Genomic DNA, 25,641 nt, shown 5'->3' with positions numbered 1-25,641 from the left:
CTGAAAATACGTGTTTATATACATAAAAACATCAAGTGGAGAGGCGCCTGGGTGGCTCATGAAGAGTGGCTTCAATTCAGGTCATGAAGTTTGAGCCCCAGGTCAGGCTGTCCGGTGTCAACACAGAGCCTGCTTCAGGTCCTGTGTCCCCTTCTCTTTGTCCCTCCCCAACTTGCGCTCTCTCAAAATAAACTTAAAAGGAAAAGAGAGAGAGAAAGAAAAATCAAGTGGGGCACGTGGGTGACTCAGTCAGTTAAGCGTCCCATTCTTGATTTCAGCGCAGGTCATGATCCCGTGGTTGTGGGCCTGAAGCCTGCTTGGGATTCTGTCTCTCTGCCCCTCCCCCACTCACACACGGGTGCCCCCACTCTCAAAACAAATAAATAAACATTTTAAAAAAGAAAAACTCAAGTGAAGATGGCAGAATATTAACACCGTAAAAGAGGGGTGCCTGGGTGGCTCAGTGTTTAAGCAGTTAAGCGTCTGACTCCTGATTTCAGCTCAGGTCATGATCTCACGGTTTGTGAGATCCAGCCCCTCTCCTGGCTCTGCACTGAGAGCAGCTCTGTGACAGGCAGAGCCCGACTGGGATTCTCCCCGTCCCTCCCCAGCTCACATCTGTGTGCACACTCTCTCTCTCTCAGAATAAACATTAAGAAAAAAAAAACAAAACTGTAGAAGATATAGAAGTGTTCATTACACTAATCTTAGAACTTTTCTTTTTGCTTAAAAATTTCATAATATGAAGTTGGGAAAAAAATTAAATACCACATACCCAGTACATCTCCCTAGCACTGTCCTTAAACACACCATATTCCACTTCTGGCTTCGTGTGTCCACTTGCCTGGCTCGAGTAGGCACTCCCTGAAGCACAGCCCTGCTCCAGGCTCAGGTGGCATCTTCATAGCTGCTGCTCACCCAGCGTTTGCTGATGAATGACTGAGCAAATGAATGAATGCTACAGACCGCCAGTATCTCCTAAGAAACTGTAGTTTATTAAGATACAGCAGATCTAGGGGCGCCTGGGTGGCTCAGTCGGTTGAGTGTCTGGCTTCAGCTCAGGTCATGATCTCACGGCTCGTGAGTTCGAGCCCTGCATCGGGCTCTGTGCTGACAGCCCAGAGCCTGGAGCCTGCTTCAGATTCTGTGTCTCCCTCTCTCTCTGCTCCTCCCCCGCTCATGTTCTGTCTCTCTCTCTCTCCTTCAAAAATAAATAAAAACACTAAAAAAAAAAAAAAAAAAAAAATTAAAAAAAGATATAACAGATCTCGTGTGGGCCTTTACAAAAGGGTTTTTGAGCAGAAATTTATTTTCCAAATTAATACTGTTTTACAAGTGTTCTCAATCTAGGGAATTCTCTTAGGATTGTCCAGCCTGGTTCCTAAGGCAAACTCACTCAGATACCAGAGTCATTGGAAGTTAACAGCATGAGGAAAAGGCAGGGAGAGACTACTTACATATTTACATCATCCGTAACATCACCCCACAGCAGGGGCAACAAGAAGTAGCAGCCCCTAAATTCTGTCAAGTGTTTAAAAGCAAGTGGTAATTTTCTTCTGATCATACAAAACAAGATGCTACGGAGACAAGCTGAAAGCAAACCCAGAGCTTACAATGGCGGCAATCTTCCCACTTTTTCTCAGCTGCTGAACAGCAAATGAATGGAGCACATCCTCCATGGGGGTGCCATTAACCATGACCACCCTGTCATTTTCTCTGCAAACAAAAAATAAAAAGAAGACGTGAAAAACTCCCATCTATTCACTGTAAATCGTTTATTTGGGAACACATAAAAGCAACAAATTGACCCAAAATGCTTACTAAAAGGCTCAGTGTCTGACGACTCCTGAGGCCGAATCGGTCAACTCAATCTGAACTCTTCCCAGGAAGGAACCCACAAGCCGCTCAGCCCACTTTTGACATTGTCTATGGGAAGCCAGTGGGGGACCAATACCAAAGGGTCCCTCCGGGAGGCACTAGGCAGTGGCAAGGTCTTAGGCACAAAAGGAACTTCTGCATTAGGCCCTCCCTGCCCGTGGTGCATGGTGGGCTTCAGGAAGTCTAAAGATAGCCCCCAGAGCAGGTTTATATCCACCTGTGTTTTTATGGAGGGGAGGAGGTCAGGAGTTTGCCTGAGGTTATTAAGGAAATATTGAGGTCATTAGAACCCTCTTACTTACCTCATCCCCAAAATCACTTTTTAAATCCTACACTGCTGTCTGTATGAAAGACTACTTAGATACGAATATACAGACTTGATATGCCAATAAATCCTAAACTTTTGAGCTCTCTGGCCAAGACAGTCATATAATTAATTTTAGATTCTGACCTAAGAAACTGTCCTGAGGGAACTCAGATATGTTTCTTTTAAAAATGGCATGATCTCTTCAGAACAGAAGGCTGGCATTTGGAAAACCTGTGTTTTCATGTAGTAAGTTTTCCCAGTTTCCACATCCCTCTTATAAGTCAGAGCATCATTGGGGTGCCTGGGTACGTCAGTCAGTAAAGTGGCCGACTCTTGATTTCGGCTCAGGTCACGATCTCAAAGTCGTGAGATTGAGCCCCATATTGGGCTCTATGCTAAGCGTGGAGCCTGCTTAAGATTCTCTCTCTCTCTGTCTCTCTCTCTCTCTCTCTCTCTCCCCCCCCACCCCTCCCTTGCTTGTGTGTGCACTCTCTCTCTCAAAAAACAAAACAAAACAAAACAAAAAAAACACAAATCAGATCATCATTAAGCCAAAGTATCCTCATTAAATCCTTAATGAATAGAAGGTAAAATAAGTATAAAGTGTTGGTTGGGTTGCTAGGGGCCGGGAGGAGAGCATGCTGATTTTGTACTCCACATTCAGAAATGATTCCTAAGCCTAGGAATGATAGTTGTGATAGTTATTACTCTTTTCCTGTGGAAATGACTGCTCTCCTTCCTCTAAAGGTTTAGGGATTGTTAAAGCATGATATGTTATGGTCTCAATTCTTGTATATATATATATATGCAAGTTTGGTTTTTTTGTTTTGTTTTGTTTTGTTTTTTTAAGTGCATACCCTGTCTAGGAGCAACCAGTGGGGCGGGCAGGGGCTGGGGTGCAAGGACACTCACTGAAGCAGCCCATCAGCGGGCCCCCCGGGGAGCACATCAGAAATGACGATTGATGTTTCTCCATTTTCAAAGTGGGGATTGTCTCTGCCTCCGGACACTGCTATTCCAAATCCTCTTTTGGAATCCTGTTCATTGGAGTTAAGAGAAAAATTAAAATAATAAAAATCCTTCTGTAAGTGGCTTTTGGGATTTATTACAAGCACTCAGTGAAATAAAGGTCAAACCAATAACCAGAGACAGCTCAAGAGCAGAGGGCTCACAGACACAAATGACAAAATAAGGCACCATCATGATTAGCTGACAAGTTTATAAAGGGAAATCCTTATCTAAAAGGAACAGTCTTGTGAAAGCTGGAAAAGACTGATAAAACAGCCTGGAGTTATCACTAGGGGCTGGCATGGGAAATAACATCTTCTGTCCAAACAGGGATATGCTATTCAAATCAGCAATCATACCTGTTCTCATATCCTGGCCTGAGTTTCAGTCACAACTGAATCTGTGCTGAAAACCCTATTTTTAAAGTATGACTTTAACTTCCAAGTTAGGTGAACTGGTGGTTTCATTTTAATAGGGTGAAAAAAGAAGTAAATGGATTTTAAAGATAAGATATGAAGATAAGCAGTTTTAAGATGTTATGAGAGAGCAAAACATTAAACTCCTGTGTACATATAAGACAGAAAATACAGACTAATTACATTCACAATTGGTCTAGAAATGTAAAACAGTGAACCTGGATAATACATAAATAACCCTTTCATTTCAGTGTTTAAAAAAGCTACGCTCCCAAAGTTTCATGCAGATGATATGGGCATGTGACTATAACTGTAAATCAGGGTCTGATTACATAAAAATGTACTCCAAGAATACAAGAAAGTCTTCCCCCATTTTCCTACATAGGACCCACTATGCCAACTGGTGACAATAACCAACACAAAACAGGCTAGGCGATTGTCCCATGATTACATGGCCTTGGACTGGGCAGCACCATCACCTAGTAGTTGGTTTATGCAGAGGCAGCTCCGTCCTCTATACCAGACTTAAAATGTCTCTCATCGTTGCCACCTTGAGGCCCACGACTCAAGGGGTATGTGAAATGCTGGTGGAAGGGCGCAGAGAAGAGTCAGAAGACGACCAGAGTTGAGAAGTAAGACCCAAGGGGAGAAAGCACTCATCCAAAGAAACCATGTCATGTTACTTAACTCCGGAAGTTTCAGCTCCTAAGCACTGACGTGGGTGTTTTTCAACCAGGACTAATTCATTTATTCAGGAACTAACTTTTCACTAAAGTCAGGATTTGAAAAATTCACAGTTCTAAGGGTTAAAGGAAAACTCTCCCTCTGAGGAACGTACAACTCCTCTAGGAACTTACAATCCAGAGCCTGGAGGGATTCAGAGCAGGACTAAGACCAGCAGAGCCCACAAAAGTCACAGAGATGCTGACCAGGGCAGCTGATGGAATAAGACCCCAGGACCACAAGTGCTTCTCAGATCAGCCCAGCCACACACAAATCACTTACAGACTGTTGGTGGCTGTGCTGATTTCAAGTGGGGCTAACACCTATCATGCCCACCTCGAATCTGCTGTCAGGAGAGTAAAAGGGACTAGAACTAACACTTATGAAGCAATCATTATGTGCTGGACTCCATGTACTAGAGGCCATCTGCATTACCTCATTTAATCAAGAGGAGGAATCCCATGAAACAACCGTAAAAATTAAGCCGTAAAAATTAAGTGAAGTACCTTTCTATCTGGTTTACGTTGGCTTTCAGTCCCATGGGGAAGGAGGGCAGGATTTTTAAAAATCTGATTAACTCGGCGCCTCCTGATCTAATCATGAGTTGGACAGGGGCACCTGGGTGACTCAGTCGGTTAATCGTCCAGCTCTTGGTTTCGGCTCAGGTCATGGTCTCGCAGCTTCGTGGGTTACAGCTCTGTATCGGGCTCTGTACTGGCAGCGTGGAGCCTGCTTGGGATTCTCTCTCTCCCCCTCTCCCTCTCATGCTGTCTCAGTCTCTCTCAAAATAAATAAACTTAAAAAAAAAAAAAACTCCTTTAATCATGAGTGGGATAAGAAATATAACCCATGTCTTCTGTCAAACCAATGTTTCAAAATTTAGTTTGAACTTAATACATCATAATAAAAATGACAGAAGTTGTGGAAGCTACCTCAACATCCTTAAATAGTAGAGGTTATTTCCATTTCTTCCCTCCTTTTCTCTTTCTTCATAACCTGTTCTGTCTGGCGATAGGTGAATACACTAAATAACCTCTATAATTTTCGATTACACGGGCCTTAACCAAAAAATATAATAGCGTGCAAATCTTTGATAATGCAGTAATTACTGCCAGCTACAATGCATCATCCACCTTAAGGGGGGAAACACTGTGGCCGAAAGTGAATAGGATCCATGACCCGTGAGCTCAAGAATATGACTGTAGCACATATGAACTGTGCAGCACTCACCTTTTGTAGGGTCACAGTGTACTGTTCCCATATCAGTTCTTCCATGCCTGGGGCCTGTTTTCAAACAGCAAAACCAATTTGTTTAAACCACAAACATTTCAATGCTAGAAATAAAGCTGTAATTCAAGATGTCTTTATATAAAGTCCAGCTTACACATTCTACACACTAAAAGGAGTTGATATTTTTTAGGAACATTATGTTACCTATCTTCAAACACTCCTTCAATCAAATGGTAGTCTTAACAAATGAAAAGTAATGAAATACATAGTAAGATATAGACCCTAAAAAATTGAAATATTAAGTGTTGAACTTTTTTATTACCACTACTCCAAAGCAGTCATTATAAAATCCCTTAAAAAGAAATCTAGAGTTTTAAACAGATACTTCTTTTTTTTTAAGTCACTCTCCCCTCCTCCTATCAAAGATGACCTCTTAGGCAAATCTTATGTCTAAAGGAATCCCTGGCCTTGTCAGAGAGTGCCTTTTCTCCATGGGTACTGCTGAGTGTAAAAGATGAAAATGCCTGCATAAATAGATGGGGGCTTCCTTTCTGACAGTATTCCAAAATAAATGTCCAGAAAAGCCTGAAAATAGTCGTTATCAGTTTAAAAATACTAATAATAAATCCATTAAATGCAGGCTGCCTTTGAGGAGAAATCCTTAAAGGCTAGAAATGCCAAGAAAGCTCAAAGCCAGAGAGATAAACCAGTATCGAAGCGGGCATTCCAACAGAAGGCTGGGAAGAGAGATAAGCTGTAGGACCCAAACAGGGGGGCGATTAGATGGAAGTGGATGTAGTAGGGGAAAAACTCCATCGGGCAGATGGAGATGGCAGGGGCATGTCCCTTGGCTCTGAGTAGAGCGGAAATAACTAAAACTATCTCCCTGGAGAATTCCTACCAACAGACCTGTACTCACACAGGTTTGAGACTAAAATTCTCATTACAGATAGTACCACATCTCCTCAAAACCTGCTAAAAGTGGTTAGGCAAGGGAGCACCACCCTGGGACACAGAGGCAAATGCAAATTCTCTCCAAGGAACATACTAAACACAGGTTTCAGAGAATCCCCCAGATGAGTATCTGAGGAACAGAAGTTGACAATTTGAATGCACACACACAAAGCGGGTCACCATGAGTGAGAGTTAAAACAGGAAACTGCAGGACCAAAGACTATAAATGCTGGGAATATCAATCACAGACTCAAAGAAGTGGATATAACATGTATGTTTATCATAAGAAATTAAAAGGGGAAATTGGAAATGTAATGAAAGGACAAGGGAACATCAAAAATGACCAAGGAAATCTGAAAAAAAGGCAAACAAAAATTTTAGAAATAAAAATGTATAATTGAGATAAACAGTGGAGTGAGCCACATACTGTACACACCTGAAAAGAGTAATTAATTGGAAGACAGATGTGAAGAAATTATCCAGAACACAGTAATAAGCATTTAAAAAGTGAGACATCCTGAAAGAAAAGTTAAGACCAAGGAAGTCTTATTTACAATGTATCTGGTTAGATTTCCTGAACAAGATGCTGAAAGGGTACAGGAGAGATGTAGTACTCAAAGAGATAATGACTCTTCCAGAATTAAAGATTTTTCAGGTTCAGGAAGCCCAAAACATCAAAAGCAGAGTAAATGGGGGGGGGGGGAGTGGTAGAGATGGGGAAAAAACACTTTTAAATACATGGTAATTTCAAGGAAGAAAAAAATACATAAAGACTTGAGAACAGTCTAGACCTGAGAGATTACCTACAAAAGAACAATCTGAGTAACAGCTGACTTCTAAACAGCAATGATGGAAGCCCAAAATTAACAGAATATTTTTAACACAATACATGTTGATTTAGAGGGTATAAAAGACATTTTTTGAAAACATAAAAACTGGGACAGATTAGTACCCTAGACCAGCAATAAAACAATTTCCAAAGGATATTTGAGAAAGAAGGAAAATAATCCCAGAAGGAAGACCCAAAACACAAGAAGGAACATGAGTAAGCCTGAGCACGTATTGGCTGTATGCAACTACAATAATAATGTATAACCTGTTAGACTTAATACAAATAAGACAGAGCCAAAGTATAAACAACACACATGTAAATCCAGAAGACTTGAACATAATTAGATTACTCTAAATGTTTTATTCAGGAGCAGAGTTAAACTGCTGATTAATTTTAAACTTCACTGAGTCAAATCTACATGTTAAATTTTCTGGGGTAACTACGATAGGAGTACTGACAGTACATAACTTTCAACAGAGCAGAGGTAAAAATAAAACAAACAACAAAACAAGTCAATCCAAAACAAGGCAAAGGAGGCAAAAGGGGAAACTTAGAAAAAAAAAAAAACAAAAACAGCACAAATGTAAAATGCAAACTAGAATATAGAAAGAATATAGAAGAGTAATCACAATCACACAAGAAGGTCCAGGGAGGCCTGGGTGGCTCAGTCGCTTAAGCGTCCAACTCTTGGTTTCAGCTTAGGTCGTGATCTCACAGTTCATAAATTGAAGCCCCGCATCGGGCTCTGAGCTGACAGCATAGAACCTGCTTTGGATTTTAAAAACAAGAAGGTCCATCAAGCTCTATGTCTTTTAATAAGAGACTATCTAAAACCTAAGGACACAAAGAAATACGTAAATAAAAGGCCTTACTGTATTTATATACAAACTAAAATAATTTTAAGAAAACTAGTTGTTTTACATTAAAATTTTTTCAAATCAAATTTGCCATTCCTGCACTGATACTAATATGAGAGAGAGTAAAGAACTGAAAAATGTCTAGATGATGTGCTTCCTTTTTCCCCAGTTAACAAACTCTCTTGACTGGGGAGAAAAACACAGCTTAACATAAAAGGCAAGTCTATCAACCGATCTACTGGAGCAGATCATCTGTTCCCTTTGGCAGAGGGGCTTAGGAAAAGGCAATTTTGTTTGTACAGAAGGTAAACCAGCCTACTCTTGAGTAGCTCTAACTGATTAGTCAAATTGAGAGGAAGTCCTAATCCTTTAGCTCACCCTCCCACTATGTACTCACTTTTAAAAGGACATTTCCATGGCTAATACCATCTGACTCCAAGAGATCAGAGTTATTAGATTAAAAACTAGAATAAAAAAACCACCTCTAGAGTTAAAAAGAAAATACAAATGGTCCTGGAACAGGCAAGAACTAGGATGCATGCTACCAGCACACCTACGACCAGGTGCTACGGTGGCAGGACAGCGGTCTGGGGAGGGATGGGTATCAGCATCCAAAATGGGGTTATGTTTAGGTTAAATGAAGGCACAACACATTGAAACAGGTATACATTAAAAAAGACCATACGTCTTTTTGACAAAGACTTTTGACATGGTGACAAAAGTTTGTTCACCATCACCACTGTTTTTTCTTTTTAATTAAAATATTTTATTTACTTTTGAGAGAGAGACAGAGTATGAGTAGGGGAGGGACAGAAAGAGGGAGACAGAATCTGAAGCAGGCTCTAGGCTCCGAGCTGTCAGCATAGAGCCTGATGTGGGGCTTGAACTCACGAGCAGTGAGATCATGACCTGAGCCAAAGTGGGACACTTAACCAACTGAGCCACCCAGGCGCCCCGACCACTGTTTATCAATTGAAAGAAAATGGAAGTGGATTTTCAGGTAAGATTTTTATATCTCACTCACTCCATTTCGTCCCTTTTCTCCTAGAACAGCAGTGGGTGCACAGAGTAGGCACTCAAAAAGGTTTTCTTTTCAATGAACCAAGAAGTGGGTACACTGTCTATTTATCACTTGTTAATGTGGTTAAAGCACTGATTTCTACTACTTAAAAGTTTTCTTAAAGGAAATTTTCTGTTACAGTCAGTGGCCCTCTGCCTCTTCGACAGCACCCTTGAGGTGGTCAGGTTGGGAACTTGAGTGCCGATAAGGTCTAGTGTGCTAGGTGGGCTTTATCACCACCATTCCTCTCTGGAATGTTGCAGTCTGTGTTTAAAACAGCATTTACAACGTGTGCCACTATAATGCAAGTTTTCCAAGATTTTAATAAAGTTTTCTATTTTAAAAAAAGTTTTCTTAAAAGGAAATAGTAAGCAGAAACCTGGTTGATTAGAATTATCTCGATCCTCTCTTTCCATTTCCACAGAACACCTCCTAACGCCCTGATACCTTCAGGTTTCAATGTGGCCTTAACCAATCACCTACCAACTAGAAATGACTTTACTAGCATGCATGCTCCCCAAGTTCATCTTCTTACACTTGACTCTACCTCAAAGCTGGCAAATTTCAACAGGGTGAATTAACCTGGAAGTTGTGGTAAAATAAATACAGATGCCAATTCCTCTTTCAATATAGCTATATCCCTACACATTAGGAGAAAACATCACTGTTGGTGGGAATGCAAACTGGTGTAGCTGCTCTGGAGAACAGTATGGAGGTTCCTCAAGAAACTAAAAATAGAACTACCCTACAATCCAGCAGTTGCATTATTAGGTATTTACCCAAAGGATATAAAAATACAGATTTGAAGGGGGTACATGCGCCCCAAACTTTATAGCACCCATTATCAACAATAGCCAAACTATGGAGAGAGCCCAAATGTCCATCAGCTGATGAATGGATAGAGATGTGGGGTGTGTGTGTGTGTGTGTGTGTGTGTGTGTGTGTGTGTGTGTAATGGAATATTACTCAGCCTTCAAAAAGAATGAAATCTTGCCACTTGCAAGGATACGGATGGAGCTAGAATGTATTATGCTAAGTGAAGTAAGTCAATCAGAGAAAGACAAATACTATATGATTTCACTCAAATGTAGAATTTAAGAAACAAAACAGATGAACATATGGGAAGGGGGTGGGGAGAAGAAGAGAAGGAAACAAACCACAGGAAGACTCTTAATGATAGAGAACACCTATGGGTTGATGGAGGGAGGTGGGTGGGAGAGAGGCTAGATGATGGGGACTAAGGAGGGCATTTGTTGGGATGAGCACTGGGTGTTGTATGCAAGTGATGAATCACTGAATTCTTCTGAAGCCAATAGTGCACTGTATGTTAACCAACTAAAATTTAAATGAAAAAAAAAAGAAGAAACATCACACAAGACCTTCTCCAGAATACTCTTCTAAAAATCATCAGGATTGCAATTATGTGGATGGAACTAGAGGGTATTATGCTAAGCGAAATTAGAGAAAGACAAATATCATATGACTTCATTCATAGGAGGACTTTAAGGTACAAAACAGATGAACATTAAGGGAAGGGAAGCAAAAATGATGTAAAAACAGGGAGAGGGACAAAACATAAGAGACTCTTAAATATGGAGAACAAAGGGTTACTGGAGGGGTTGTGGGGGGGGGGGATGGGCTAAATGGGTAAGGGACATTAAGGAATCTACTCCTGAAATCATTGTTGCACCATGTGCTAACTGACCTGGGTAAATTATAAAAAATAAATAAATTATAGAAAGTAAAAAAAATTTTAAATAAAAACCATCAGGAAATAACTAACCAATACCATAACAATCACCCCTAGGAATGGGCATTGCTCTGGGGTGGGAGGGAGCACAAATGTCCAAAAATGGAGTGATATTTGGGTTAAATGAATCAACACAATGAAATGCATAGGCATTGAAAATAATTACTTAACTGCCATCAATTTTTTAAAAGTTTCTTTATCATGATTACTACATTTTCAATTAAAGAGAAGAACAACTAATTGGCTTTATATTTTCAGGTCCATCCGCTCTTGGTGGGAAGGGTGGGAATATAAATTGGTATAAACCTTTCAGGGGGAAGGAGTGCCTGGGTGGCTCAGTCGGTTGAGCGTCCAACTTCAGCTCAGGTCATGATCTCATGGCTTGTGAGTTCAAGTCCCGCATGGGGCTCTGGGCTGACAGCTGGGAGCCTGGAGTCTACTTCCAATTCTGTGTGTGTCTCTCTCTCTGCCCCTCCCCTGCTCAAGCTTGCTCGCGCTCGCGCGCGTGCGCGCTCTCTCTCTCTCTCTCTCTCTCTCAAAAATAAATAAACGTTATGGGGTGCCTGGGTGGCTCAGTCGTTTAAGCGTCCGGCTTTGGCTCAGGTCATGATCTCATGGTTTGTGAGTATGAGTCCTGCGTAGGGCTCTGTGCTGACAGCCTGGAGCTCGGAGCCTGGAGCCTGCTTCAGATTCTGTGTCTCCCTCTCTCTTTACCCCTCCCCCTGCTCACACTCTGTGTCTGTCTCTCAACAATAAACAAACATTACAAAAATTTTAATAAACATTAAAAAAATTAAAAATAAAAAACCTTTCAGGAGGCATATTACAATAAGTATCAAAATGTAAAATCTGATTACCCCTTGATCATTCAGTTCCACTTCTAGCAATTTATTTTACAGGATTATCTGCACAAGTACACTAAGGTAAACATATAAGTTTTTTTATAGCTGAGTGTAATTTTTAATAGGTAATTCAAATGTCCAACAATAGGAGATTGGTTACATATATAGATCATATTCAAATGTCTATGGGGAGAAATCCATATACAAAACATCACTGTTTCCATTTTTATTGTCATAAATATATGTATTTATATAACCATACATGGAAGAGATGGGAAGAATAAATACCAAAAAATGTTAAAATTTCCCCAGGAGCTGTGGTATGGAAGAGAATATTTTTATATGAGTACATTACTTTTAGAATACATTTTTTATTTTAAAAATAAAAAAAACAAGTTCTCTTTTAAAAGTTTTGGATTTAGGGGCGCCTGGGTGGCTCAGTCAGTTAAGCGGCCAACTTCAGCTCAGGTCACGATCTCACCGCTCCTGGGCTCAAGCCCTGTGCAGGCTCTTTGCTGACAGTTCAGAGCCTGGAGCCTGCTTCCAATTCTGTGTCTTCTTCTCTCTCTACCCCCTTCCAGCTCATGCTCTGCCTCTTTCTCTCAGAAATAAATAAATGTTAAAAAAAAAAAAAAACTAAACTAAAATTGAATAAAAAATAAAGGTTTTGGATTTAAAAATTTTTATCATTTAGCCAAATAAGTGAGTTGCCACAAAACTTTATTTTTAAAATATTGCCCAAGGTAGAATGAACCTGGCTTTTGAAATTCACTATTCCATAATGAGATTATACTATCTAATCTACCCCTGTGCTGCGCACAGGGGTAATTTAAATTAGATTTATCAGAAAGAGAATTAAACCCCTATTCCTACCACTGCCACCCCAACAGGACTGAATTAAATTCTTAAAACTTATTTTAAACGTTTATTTTTGAGAGAGAGAGAGACAGAGACAAAGTGCAAGCAGGGGAAAGGCAGAGAGAGAGGAGACACTGAATCCGAAGCAGGCTCCAGGCTCTGAGCTGTCAGCACAGAGCCCGACGTGGGCCTCAAGCCCACGGACCCTGAAATCATGACCTGAGCTGAAGTCGAATGCTTAACCGGCTGAGCCACCCAGGCGCCCCAGGACTGACTGAAATTTTTAATCAATCAGACCTTGCCGCGTGCCCAAAGATCTCACTAACTTGTATGAACTGATCAGATTGTAAGTGGCTTCTTTACCTAGGATTGGTAATGCATTGGGACATAAACTATTAACTATTTAAACATAGTATTTAAAAGAACATATGTTCTGTTACACCAAGTGATGAATTTAAAATCTTATTTTTTAAAGACGAGGAACCTGAAGTAAAAATACATTTTAATAGTTCTTTTGAAAGCTATTAAAATATACCATAACTGTGTATTTAGTCCACAGAACTAGGACTTTTTATGAAGGTCTCAGAGAAGCCCCTTCATTCATTCACTCCCTCATTTATTCATTCGTTCAAAGACATTAAGTACCCACTATGTGCCAAGCCTGTGATTTGTGGCACTCGGGATACACTGGTGAATAAAAACCACCAGAGCCCGTGGAGTGTTTACAACAGGTGTGCCCAAAAAGAAAATCACTGAGTGTCTTCCCGCCTCATCTCTATAAACACCTTTTGGGAAACAGAGAGCACCCCTCACAGTCACACAGTCCTCAGAGTATCCTCTCCTGTACATCCCCCAGGGGACAGGCTGCCAGCTTACAGCAGCTTAGCTGAGGGCTTCAGCTCATTCATTTCAAACTGGGCCACTCGGCTCGGGCCCCACCCAACCTGTGCCGGGCTGTGTACAGATCCCAGAATTGCTGTCAGTATTCAGCCGTTGCTTAGCCTTGAGGAGCTTTACCTACATGGATCAGAGCCAAAGATACACGTATTCCATGATGCAGTGATTTCTCTCCTGGGCAGAGGCCCAAGAGGAATGTATGAATATGTGACAAGGACACACACAAAGAGTATTCACAGCAACATTCTCAAAAGCCAAAACCTGGAAACAACCCAAATTAATATCAAGAGCAGAATGGACAAGTAAATCATAATATATTATTAAAATGCGATATTCTACAGTAGTGAAAACAAACTAGAGCCACACAGATGCAACTCAAAGAAAACACTGAGTGAAAAACATCTAGAAGAATGTGCAGAGCCTGATATCACTTTGATATAGTTCAGAAAGCAGTGTTTCACAACAACGTGAATATATTCAATACTATGGCACTGTGCACTTAAGAATGGTTAAGATGCTCAGTTTTATGTTCTGCGGGTTTTTGTTTTTTTTTTTTTACCACAATAAAGAAAAAGCAAGCAAAACTAATTTTTTCCTTAGGGATGCATATGCATGTGTGTGGTAAAACTATGAAGAAAAAAAAAAAAAGAAAAGCAAGGGAATGAAAACCACAAACTACAGGATGAAATGAGCCAGGGATGCGGCACAGTGAGAAAGGACTTTCTGTCCATCTCCATGAGGCTCCATGGATGTGCATGATGGGCTCCTGGGTATGTGTTTTACTACCAGGCTTTATGATTTAGATCTGTAATTCCTGCACCTGCACCACATGCTTCACAAGTTCAGAAACAGGGGGGCAGGAACGCCTGGGTGGCTCAGTTGGTTAAGCATCCAACTTCGGCTCAGGTCATGATCTCACAGTTTATGAGTTCAAGCCCCACATCAGGCTCTCTGCTGTCAGGACAGAGCCCGCTTCTGTCTTCCTCTATCTCTGCCCCTCCCCTGCTCGTGCCAATCTCCCTCAAAAATAAATAAACATTTAAAAAAATAAAATAAAAAATAGGGTAGGTGCATATGAATGAACATCAAGGTGTACCCAATTCCTGGACAGGGACCTTATACCAAATATTTTTTAAGCCCAGACTTTGCAAAGTGAAAGAGCAGAAGAAAATGTGATCACTTCCACCGGAGGCAGGAAAGACAGGGTGGTGGCAATAATTTGAGAGGTGTATGGAAGGAAGGTGAGGGAGAGATTAGCTAGCTCTGGGGGAGCAGTGGGGTACAGGGCTCCCATGTCTATCTACCCCAAGTCAACACCCCAGATTATTCAAACTTAGCCCATAATTATGGGAGCTGTCTGATAAAAACCCCAAGCCATAAAAGTAAACATTCATACATGCTACAGTAGTACTTGCCATTCAAAACTCTGAGAGGAAGAAAAGAACAAGTCAAAAACTGTTTCCTGTAACTGAAGAACCTAGATATAAGAATAAAGATTTCTGCAGAATAAGGAAGCAAAAAGTTTCACCCCAAAATAAATCCCCAAACACAAACATCTTCTACGAGGAGTATATTAAGTCATTCCCAGGAAGCTACAACGTACTTGCAGACTCCCAAAACATGCAAGACAGCAGTATTTGACTCATAAATCCCATAAGAGGCTATCAGTTTCACATGTCTGCTAAAAATAAGGCAAGTATTTCTAAAACCCACCATTGACTACAAGCTGCATGTCACAGTTTGTTACTGAAAGCTGCCAGAAGGGCAAATAAATCCGAAGAGAAAGCAGTCACTGTGCGAAAGCTTTTGCTCCCCAACCACTTCCCGCAAAGAAAGGCTGGGAAAGAAAAGAGGGAGAGCTTGCAGAGGGACTCACGTGGCCTTTCAGTCTCCCAAACTTTTTAACAGCCTGGCCCCACATCCTCTGGAGGACCTGAGCAGTCTTCATGGCCTCTGGAGATTAATCGGCCAGGCCACTGCCTACACCCCAGGCTGCTCACCCATTGCCACCACTCCACGTGGTTACGTAAGGCGGATACAATAGTGGCCCACATTCCCAGCAAATCCTGTTGTCATCTCGCACAGTGACACATCCATACAGCAGGGACGCCGGAACGCTTTGAAAAGCACCACTTGTGAGGAAAAATAGAACGCAGTCTGGATTTACACCACTTGAAGGGCTTTCTTTCCCTCCTTTCTCCCACGCAAGGGAACCAGAGAATCAGAGCAAATATTCTTGCTAGACATACAGAGTAACTATCGAAGTAGAAATTATTAAGCAAGTAGGACATTTTGGAGCAGTACTCTGGAAATGAACATTTAGAGAAGGGTTTATTTATATAGACCCTCCCATACACACATACACAAAAGGTATAAGCTGGCTAGAGATGAACTGGCAATGTTTCAGGTGGATGGAACTGCTAATGTTACATAGAAATTAAAGGCTTGAAGATAAGATGTTTCACATCCTTGGAGGCGAGAGGAAGCAGGGAGCCAACTGGGGGACAGAGTGTTCACTCAGTAGAGTTTTCTCTTCTCCCTAATCTTTCTGTAAGTTTAGCAGATAAAAGAATAACAAAGAGCCGTATTATTTGTTTCCTTCTTTGTTTTTACCAATGGTGGGAAAGAGTGGAAAAGTACATTTTAGGTTTTTCAACATCTAGCAGAGACTTTATGGGATGCCTGGGGTTTCAAAGTTGGGTTTGGGATTTCAAAAGCACGGTCTTGGGGTTCCAGTCACTCTTGGTACTCTAATGTATGTTACACTAAGGGACCAGACCAAGCAGTTTATAAGTGTGAAGAGTACACTATCTGAACTGTCTGGGGTTAAGGTGTGTGACGAATCTGGACCACGAGATGGAGACCATACAGGAAGCAACTTGAAGCACAGGCAAGAATGTGCACTATAAAGGCAGACGATCTGGAGTGGTCTTTGTTCCATCACTTAGCTGTGGGATCTTTGATAATCTGTCTCCACCTTTAGAAAATGGGGAAGGATGCCTGTGTGGCTCAGTTGTTTCAGCAGCCAACTCTTGATTTCAGCTTGGGTCGAAATTTCACAGACGTGGGATCCAGCCTTGTGTCAGGCTATCTACGGTAGGCATGGAGCCTGCTTGGGATTGTCTCTCTCCCTCTCTCTCTCTGCCCCTTCCCCCTGCATGAGCTCTCTTTCTCTCATAAGTAAATAGGAAGGAAGGAAGGAAGGAAGGAAGGAAGGAAGGAAGGAAGGAAGGAAGGAAGGAAGGAAATAAATAAATAAATAAATAAATAAATAAATAAAATGGGATAATACCTCAGAGGGCCACTGTCAGCCTGAAATGAGGCAACCTCTACAAAGGGCATGTGCTAAAGAGGCATGACAATGTTCAGGTCATTCCCTTGGACTCTACAAGAATAAGTTCTTCATAAGCATTAGAACAGCATAATAGGAGGGATGCCAGGGTGGCTCCGTCGGTTAAGCGTCCAACTCTTGATTTTGGATCCGGTCATGATCTCATGGTTCATGAGTTCGAGCCTCGCATTGGGCTCTGCTCTGATGGCACATGGAAGCTGCTTGGGATTCTGTCTGTCCCTCTCTCTCTGCTTCTCTGTCTCAAAATAAATAAATAAACTTAAACAACAACAACAGCAAAACAGGGTAGGAAATGAATAAAAGTTTGCTTCAAATCTTACACGAAGAAGGGCAGGAAGTACAATGCTCAGTACTCAGTTGGGCTGTGCGGGTGAAGGCAGGCTCACTGCACAGCGGACAGGCTCGCCCCAGGGCTCACTGGGTCCTAGGAGCAGAGAAGCACAAGAACCTAGGCAGGGAGGGAAGACACAAAGCAGCTCCCTCCTGGACTCTGACCATTCTTTAGAAAATACTTGAGCTTCCCTGATAAGGAAATAAATACTTCTTTCCTTAATTTATGCATACTGCCCAGAAGTCACAGAGGCATTGTACCACTTAAGAATTCCAGATTCTTCTACAGTGATTTCCAGAAGTCACAGTTTCTGCCCTAGTTCTTTTCATTGTATTTTTTAAAATATGTAACAAAATTACCATCTTAATCATTTCTAACTGTACAGTTCAGTGGTGTTAAATATTTCACGGTGTTGTACATCCAGTCTCCAAGACTCATCTTGCAAAACTGAAATCAACACCATTAAACCACCTTCCACTGCCCCCTCCTCCCAGCCCCTGGTAACTACCATTCTACTTTCTGTTTCTGAATTTGATTACTCTAGGTATGGCATCTAAGTGAAGTCTTACAGCATTTGTCTTTTTGTTTGGGACATACTTCACTAACCTAATGTTCTCTGTTCATTCTTGTAGCATGCATCAGAATTTCCTTCCTTTTTAAGACCGAATGATATTCCACTGTATGTGTATACCACATTCTGTTTATCCGGTCATCCACTGATGAATAAACACTTGGGTTACTCTCACCTCTTGGCTATGCTGAACAGTGCTGCTGTGGAACATGGATATGCAAATACACTATCACTAATTCTTTACGCATTCACTCAGCATATGTTTACAAAGTGTAACCTGCTGGATGGACTCTGAGGATCAAATGAAGGTTAAAACAGATATGGCACCAGGGGCACCTGCCTGGCTCAGTCGGAAGAACATGCAACTCTTGATCTGGGGTCATGAGTTCAAGCTCCACACTGGGCATACAGGTTACTGAATGAATGAATGAATGAATGAATGAATAAATAACACAGATACGGCATTGCCCTCAGGAAGCTTAGCAAGAGCCAACACCTAATCTCATGGGGGGCGGAGGGGAGAGGTGTGTTTCCCATGAGCAAATCACACTGAGATGAAGTCTGAAGAATGAATGGGATTGGGGCTGGGGTAGGGTTGTGCATGATGAAAAGAATAGCACAGAGCAAAGATCTTGAAAAGGAAGGGGTGGGGAGTCCACAGGGAATGGCTACGAGAACCACTGCAGGCTTTCCCTAACAACTGTTCTACCAGAGACATCAAAAGGACATTTTGTGGAGGGAAGTAGCCTCCATGAGAAGATCTCAAGTTTAGGAATTTACCTTCCCAAAGATTCCTAAGCTCTGTATTCATAGATTTGAGAAAACTTTACTGAGCAGCAACCTGGGGACTGAAAGAAAAATTACCCTGAGTCACTACCCAAGGCGGCCATAGTTGGTAGGAAGTAGACACGTAAGCAGGAACAACTCTGCTCCTGCCACAGCAGATGAAGATAAAGGCTCAGTGTCGGTGCTGGGGGGATACAAGCCGAGTCCTTCCCTCACAGGAAGGATTTTAATGAAAAAAAGAAACAATAATAAACAAGTAAACATATATTATAATCTCAGACGGCAGTAAGTGCCATGGGCTGTGACACCAGAAAGAACTAATCTTAAGAAAATCTGAACCACTCTCCAAGGAGAGGGGACAGTAAGCACAAATGCCCTGAGGTGAGACACAAGCTCATTATGTCCAAGGAAGAAAAAAGGCCATGTGGGGCGGGAGCATGGTGAGCAATGAGGTAATGGCAATTACAAAGAGCATACCCCTCTCTTCCCCCACGAAATAGGGTCTTATGTTAACGATCAAGAAGGATTTAGTAAAAATTCCAATCACCAGGCACAATTTCAGGACACCTAACAAATAAGCAGGAACCGTTTCTGGCCAGCAAAGGCAGAAAATGAGCTCCACTCTCCTCCTAAAATGTGTACTTTTTAACATCATAAACCAAGTCCTTGGCTCTGGGACACTTGCCTGTAGTCTCTTCTTATAGTAGTAAACCAGTCAGCAGTGAATTAATAAACAAGTCTTTATATGAATTTTGGTTTTACCAACAAAAACCGTTCATAGTTTATCCCACAAGTATTTCATTTTCCAATGCGGTAACAAGGCTGTCACCGGCTCCTCACCCTCCCTTCACAGCCGTGCAAGGTGAGTGCTCACGGGCAGCAACTAAACTGTGGGCACGGTGTACTCACGCCGCACCTTACAGTGTGCACAGTTAAGAAAGTGATACACACGAGGTACAAGAGGGATTTCTGACAGGTCATCAGAATTCATAGGATTACACCTCAGGCCCAATGCTGAAAGGTACTAGAGTTACTGAAGTTTTTTGAACCCCATCCGGAACCTTCAGTCTACACTAAAGAATTGGGAGACAATGACAGTATCTCTCAGGGAGGACGCAACGGTTGTTTGGAAAGCAGTTGTGCTAAAATGCAAAAAGCAATGAACCTAGACTCTAAAAGGCACTTCCAGCCAAGACTCTGGACTTCCAACCCACCCATGACCTTGGGCACACACTCAATTCCATTGCCCCTTGGTACAAACAAGTATATCACTATCTATTTCATACGGGGAAATGAAGAAAACGCCCATGGAAAGGACTGTAAAATCCAGGCCAGTAAGCTTTCGAGTGGGAGGTTTATTTATTCATAAATACCCCTGAAAATGGCAGCCATATGATGTTGAAGTGAGAGTGCGGTGGGCCATCACACACACTTGGGTCCAAGCTAGCTCCCTATACATTCTACAAGTTCTGTGACCTTGAGCAGTTTACTTGGTGAGGCTCAGCTGCCTCATCTGTAAAACAGGGCTCACTACATCTACCCTATTTGAAATGTTGTGAGGACTGAGTGAAGCGGTATTTGTAAAAGCCTTGCTAATTCGTCACAGAATGAGCACTCCCAATAAAGTTACCCACCAAAGGCACTGCAGCAACAATATAACGAGATCATTCCCAAGTAAGAATTGCCTGTTTTGTCTTCCGGAAGTGCACAGTAGTTAAGAACATATTGTGTATTCTGAGAGAATTCAAAGTATATGTCCACACAGAAATGTGTACACAGATGTTCATAGCAGCATTATTTATAACGGCAAAAAACTGGACACAATCCAAATGACCATCAACTGATAAATGGGTAAACAAAATGTGGTATATCCCCACAATGGACTATTATTGGGCCATAATAAGGAATGAAACACCAATACATGCCACAACATGGGTGAACCTTGGAAACATTTTAAGAGGGGCGCCTGGTGGCTCAGTCGGTTAAGCATCCGACTTCAGCTCAGGTCATGATCTCACAGTTTGTGAGTTCCAGCACTGCATCAGGTGCTGTGCTGACAGCTCAGAGCCTGGAATCTGCTTCAGATTCTGTCTCCCTCTCTCTGCCCCTCCCCCGCTTGTGCTCTGTCTGTGTCTTTCAAAAATAAATAAAAGTTTAAAAAAAAAATTTTAAACATTTTAAGAAGCCAGATAGATGTAAAAGGACAAATACTGTATATGATTCCATTTATGTAAAATGTCCAGAAGAGGCAAATCTAGAGACCAAAGTAGACCAGTGGTTGCCTAGGAATAAGAGTTCAGGGAGAAATGGGAGTGATTTAACTAATGGATATGTGAATTATTTTTTGTGCTGATAAAGATGTTCTAAAATTGACAAGGTGATGGTTGCACAACTCTGTGAGTATATTAAGAACCACTGAATTGTATACTTTTATTGTATGGCATGTGAATTATATCTCAAAAAAGCTTGTTTCTTTTTAAGAAGGATGCATCAAGCATTCCATAATCAGAAAGTGGGGTTTCCAATTTCTGCTTCACCAGTTAGGCAAATTACCTAACTTCTTGCCTCAGTTTCCCCCATCTGTAAAGCAAGAGAAGTAACAACACCCACCTCTCTAGGGTTGTTGAGAGAATTTAATCAGACAGTGCATGTAGAGAACTCAGGGTAGTGCCTGACACAGAGAAAATGCTCCATCATTTTTAGCTATTATCAATATCATAACTGTTAGACTCATCTACAGAAAAGACTTAAGTCAGAGAAGTAAAGTAACTTGCTCAAGTTCATACAAGTAAAAGGTGGCAGAGGACACATTCTAACCCAGGTCAGTGTGGCTACAAAGCCTGTATCCTTTCCATGAAGAACACTGCCTTCTTCCCCTGTACACTGATGGAGCCTTTCAGAAACTACCTGTGACCAGTCAGTTCCCTGGCCTATCAAACCAAAAAAAAAAAAAAAGCATGGCGTTATTGCTTGGGCACTAGATGGATCCAATCCCTCTGAGAAGCTTGACGATCATTTCCAAGTAGTTGCCTGGGTTCAGTCAACCTGGCTCAGCAACTCTTCTGCAGTGACTTCAGAAGGAGAGGGCGCAGGAAGGGAACCGGGTCAGACTTTATTCCTGGCTCTTGCAGTAGCCAGCTAAGTTATAAGTTCCCTGTGGCTGTACCTCTGTGAACACATGTGGAAACAGGGGCACCTAAAATATATCATCACTGACTGAACATCACAAAGTGCCAGACAATATGAGCTAAGTGTCTAATGGCTGTTAACCATTAACCCTTCTAAAAACCCAGTTCCTCCCTTTTTTACATATGAAAATATAAGGTCTGATGAGCCCTGAAACAAAGAATTGATAAGCCAGACTTCATTAAAATGACAAATCTCTGGGGGCGCCTGGGTGGCTCAAGTAAATAAGCATTTGACTTTGGCTCATGTCATGATCTTGTAGTCCGAGAGTTCAAGCCCCACATCGGGCTCTGTGCTGATGGCTCAGAGCCTAGAGCCTGCTTTGGATTCTGTGTCTCCCTCTCTCTCTCAAAAATAAACATTAAAAACTTTTTTTTTTTAATTACAAACTTCTGCTCTGTGAATGGTAATGTCAAGAGAATGAACAGACTAACTGAAGACCAGGAGAAAATACTTGTAAAGATGTCTGATAAAGAACAATCATCCAAAATATACACAAAAACTCTGAAAACTCAACAAGAAAACTACCTGACTAAAAAACAGGCCAAACACCTTCACAGACACCCCACCAAAGAAGATCTGCAGATGGCAAATAAGCATATGAAAAGATGTATAATACCGTATGTCATCAGGAAAATGCAAATCGGAATAATGAGATACCACTGCACATATTAGAAGGGCCAAAACGTGAAATAATGACAACATCAAATGCAGTGAAGCTGTGAAGCTGTAGGAAGTGGCGAGAAGGCAGAACGGTACGGCCATTCTGGAAGATGGTTTGGCGGTTTCCTTAAAAACCAAACATACGCTTATCATACAGTCCAGCAACCGTGTTCCTTGGTATTTACCCAAAGGAGTTGTAAACTTATGTCCACACAAAAACAGATGTTTTTAGCATCTTCATTGAGAATTACCAAAACTTGGAAGCAACCAAAATGACCTTCAGTAGGTGAATGGATGAATAACTCCATGTGATGCATCTAGACAATGGAATATTATTCAGCATTAAAAAGAAATGAGGGATCAAACCATGCAAGGACATGGAAGAAACTTAATGCATATTATTAAGTGGAAAAAGCCAATCTAACAAGGCTATATACTGTACGATTCCAACTATATGGCATTCTGGAAAAGGTAAAACTGTCGAAACAATAAAATGATCAGTGAGTGCCAGGATTAGAAGGAAGGAGAGAAAACAGGCAGAGCATGGAAGATTTTCAGGGTAGTAAAAATACTCTGTATGATATAATGATAGATACCTGTCATTATTATACATTTGTCCAAATCCACAGAATGTACAACACCAAAAGTCGACTGTAATGTAAACTATGGCCTTTTGGTAATGATGATGTGTCAGTGTTGGTTCATCAGCTCTAACATACCACTCTGGTGGGGAATGCTGATGATTATTGTAAGGCTTGATCTTGTGTGGGGGCAGGGGTATTTGGGAAATCTCTGTACCTTCTCCTCAATTTTGCTGTGAATCTTAAACTGCCCTAAAAAAATGAAGTCTTAATTAAAAGATATATAGCATATATCCTGAGATACTAAGGAACTTGCACATGGCTCCACAACTAGTAGGTAGTAGTTACAATTTGATTCTAGATCTGCATGAGTCCAGTTTTAGTAAGATATGGGGGGGGGGGGGGTGAAATCAGCAGGTAATTACATTTAAGACATCTATGTTCATAATTCTGGTACACTGAGCTATGAAGTATAATTGTCATTTAAACAGACCGTTCTTATTTGTAATTATAAAGAAAGCATTAATAAGACAAAAAGGAAGGTGCTAATTTGGAAACAGGGACACACAGCCCTGTCTACTCTATGATTTTGAATCTGACTAAGCCCATACTACATTAAGACACAGCTTCACTTAAAAAGAAGAAAAAAATACATATAAACCACCACCCCATGACAGGTACCAAGATAAAGAAAATTATAAACTGCTTTGTCAAAAGGTAGGTTAGAAAACCAATTATTAGAGTGCTCAGCTAAATCCTGCCAGCAGGGTTGGCCCTAATGACACCCAGACTCAACTGTCCATCCAGACCCATCCGAGGCACCATCAAAGGACGGCTCACACAGAAAAGAGTGACTCAGTGCCTCCACCATCTGTCACTTAATGGTTAATTAACTGGTTAATCCCCAGAAAGCCAGGGAGCCTCCAGAGTCTGAAGCTTCAAAGACATGCCTTTTCTTTTTTTTAAATTTTTTTTTTTTCAACGTTTATTTATCTTTGGGACAGAGAGAGACAGAGCATGAACGGGGGAGGGGCAGAGAGAGAGGGAGACACAGAATCGGAAACAGGCTCCAGGCTCTGAGCCATCAGCTCAGAGCCCGACGCGGGGCTCGAACTCCCAGACCGCGAGATCGTGACCTGGCTGAAGTTGGACGCTTAACCGACTGCGCCACCCAGGCGCCCCAAGACATGCCTTTTCTATCAGAATTGGGAAGTACATGCAGGTCTTAAAAAAGACCTCACATTTAGATACTGTCTTGCCCACACCTAGGGCTTATTAGGAATGCCAAATCAAGCCCTACCTTGGACCTGTTGAAAAGAATATGCATTTTACCAGGAGCACCCATGTGATTAAGGCACACACTGAAGTTGGAGAACCACTGGTCTAGCAGTGACTCCAACAGAACTCTGAGCTATAACAATATTGTCCAGTACGGTAACCGCCAGTTACCTGTGGCCACTGAGCATTGGAAAGGTGCCGACTGCAATTAAGAAACTAAATGTTTACTTACCTTTATAAATAGCCACATTTAGCATATAATGTATTAACTATATATATTCCTAGCAATTTAATGTTTCCAGGTTTTTTTGACTACTTTAATACTATGGCAAAATTGTAGTGCATGGAGCCCTCTCCATAATTTGTAGTATTTCTGAATTGAAGACCACAAACATTTCTAAGCATTTTCATATGTCCTGACCCATTACTTTTAAAAGAAGTTCTGGGGGGCCCTGGGTGGCTCAGTCGGTTAAGCGGCCGACTTCGGCCCAGGTCATGATCTCACGGGTTGTGAGTTCGAGTCCCACGTCAGGCTCTATGCTGACAGCTCGGAGCCTGGAGCCTGCTTCGGATTCTGTCTCTCTCTCTCTCTCTCTCTCTCTCTCTCTCTCTCTCTCTCTGTACCTCCCCAGCTCATGCTCGCACTGTCTCTGTCAAAAATAAATAAATTAAAAAAAAAAAAAAAAGAAGAAGTTCTGGCAATTCACATTACTGTAGCAAGATAAGTCAAATGCCCTGTTTTTTAAATGCCCCTATGAGGAAAAATAAAAAAAACATACTACGGATTTACAGAAACAGTTACTTGCTTTCATACTTTAAGGATCCTTTTGGTAATCTTTTAAAATTTTTCCTTCAAGAAAAAATGAATGTGGGAAAAAGATTTTGAGTTCCCTCTGTAGGCATGCTGGTAAAACTGAGTAAATGACACTTTGGGGGTTTGTGTGTGTGTGTGCCTTTAATGGAAATTTATTTAATTAAACTTCCTTTCTTTATAAGACACATTTTTTGACATTTTGAAAACACTAATTTAACCAGCTGTCAGTATGAGACATTAAACCATTAATCTATGGATAAGATTTAAAAGCTTACAATTTATGGCTTCAACCTAATATGTACTTATTATATATTTAAAATATCAAATTCGGTAACTGAAAGTTTAGCACAGTGTGTGTCCCCTGCATCTCATGGAATCAATGGAGAAAAACAAAGAACGATCAGCTGCACTGGAACACACTCCATTAAGGGGAGGGGGCAGCAAAGACCAGAGACAGGAAGGGGAAA

The 25,641-nt window shown here is 41.4% G+C and overlaps 1 protein-coding gene across 10 annotated transcripts in view; it reads right to left on the bottom strand.

Annotated features, from left to right (window-relative positions):
- The window catches only part of TJP2 (tight junction protein 2), a 128,641-nt gene that overhangs the window by 34,684 nt on the left and 68,316 nt on the right, over nt 1-25,641 (bottom strand). For 8 of the 10 annotated variants that reach the window (XM_086684970.1, XM_086684967.1, XM_086684969.1 and 5 more), the window contains 3 exons: nt 5,563-5,616; nt 3,098-3,222; nt 1,614-1,716 (listed from right to left, as the gene is read on the bottom strand). In XM_086684970.1, coding sequence (XP_086541096.1) covers nt 1,614-1,716; nt 3,098-3,222; nt 5,563-5,607 — 273 coding nt within the window. In that variant the 5' untranslated portion in view covers nt 5,608-5,616. Of the gene's footprint in view, nt 1-1,613; nt 1,717-3,097; nt 3,223-5,562; nt 5,617-15,488; nt 15,806-25,641 lie in introns of those variants that run through there. The other 2 variants (XM_025931701.2, XM_086684966.1) reach the window with 2 other exon arrangements.

This window comes from Puma concolor, chromosome D4 (genome assembly GCF_028749965.1).
Source record: "Puma concolor isolate L17-30 chromosome D4, mPumCon1.1.hap2, whole genome shotgun sequence".
Lineage (NCBI taxonomy): Eukaryota > Metazoa > Chordata > Mammalia > Carnivora > Felidae > Puma > Puma concolor.
This window is presented reverse-complemented; position numbering and strand designations above follow the sequence as displayed.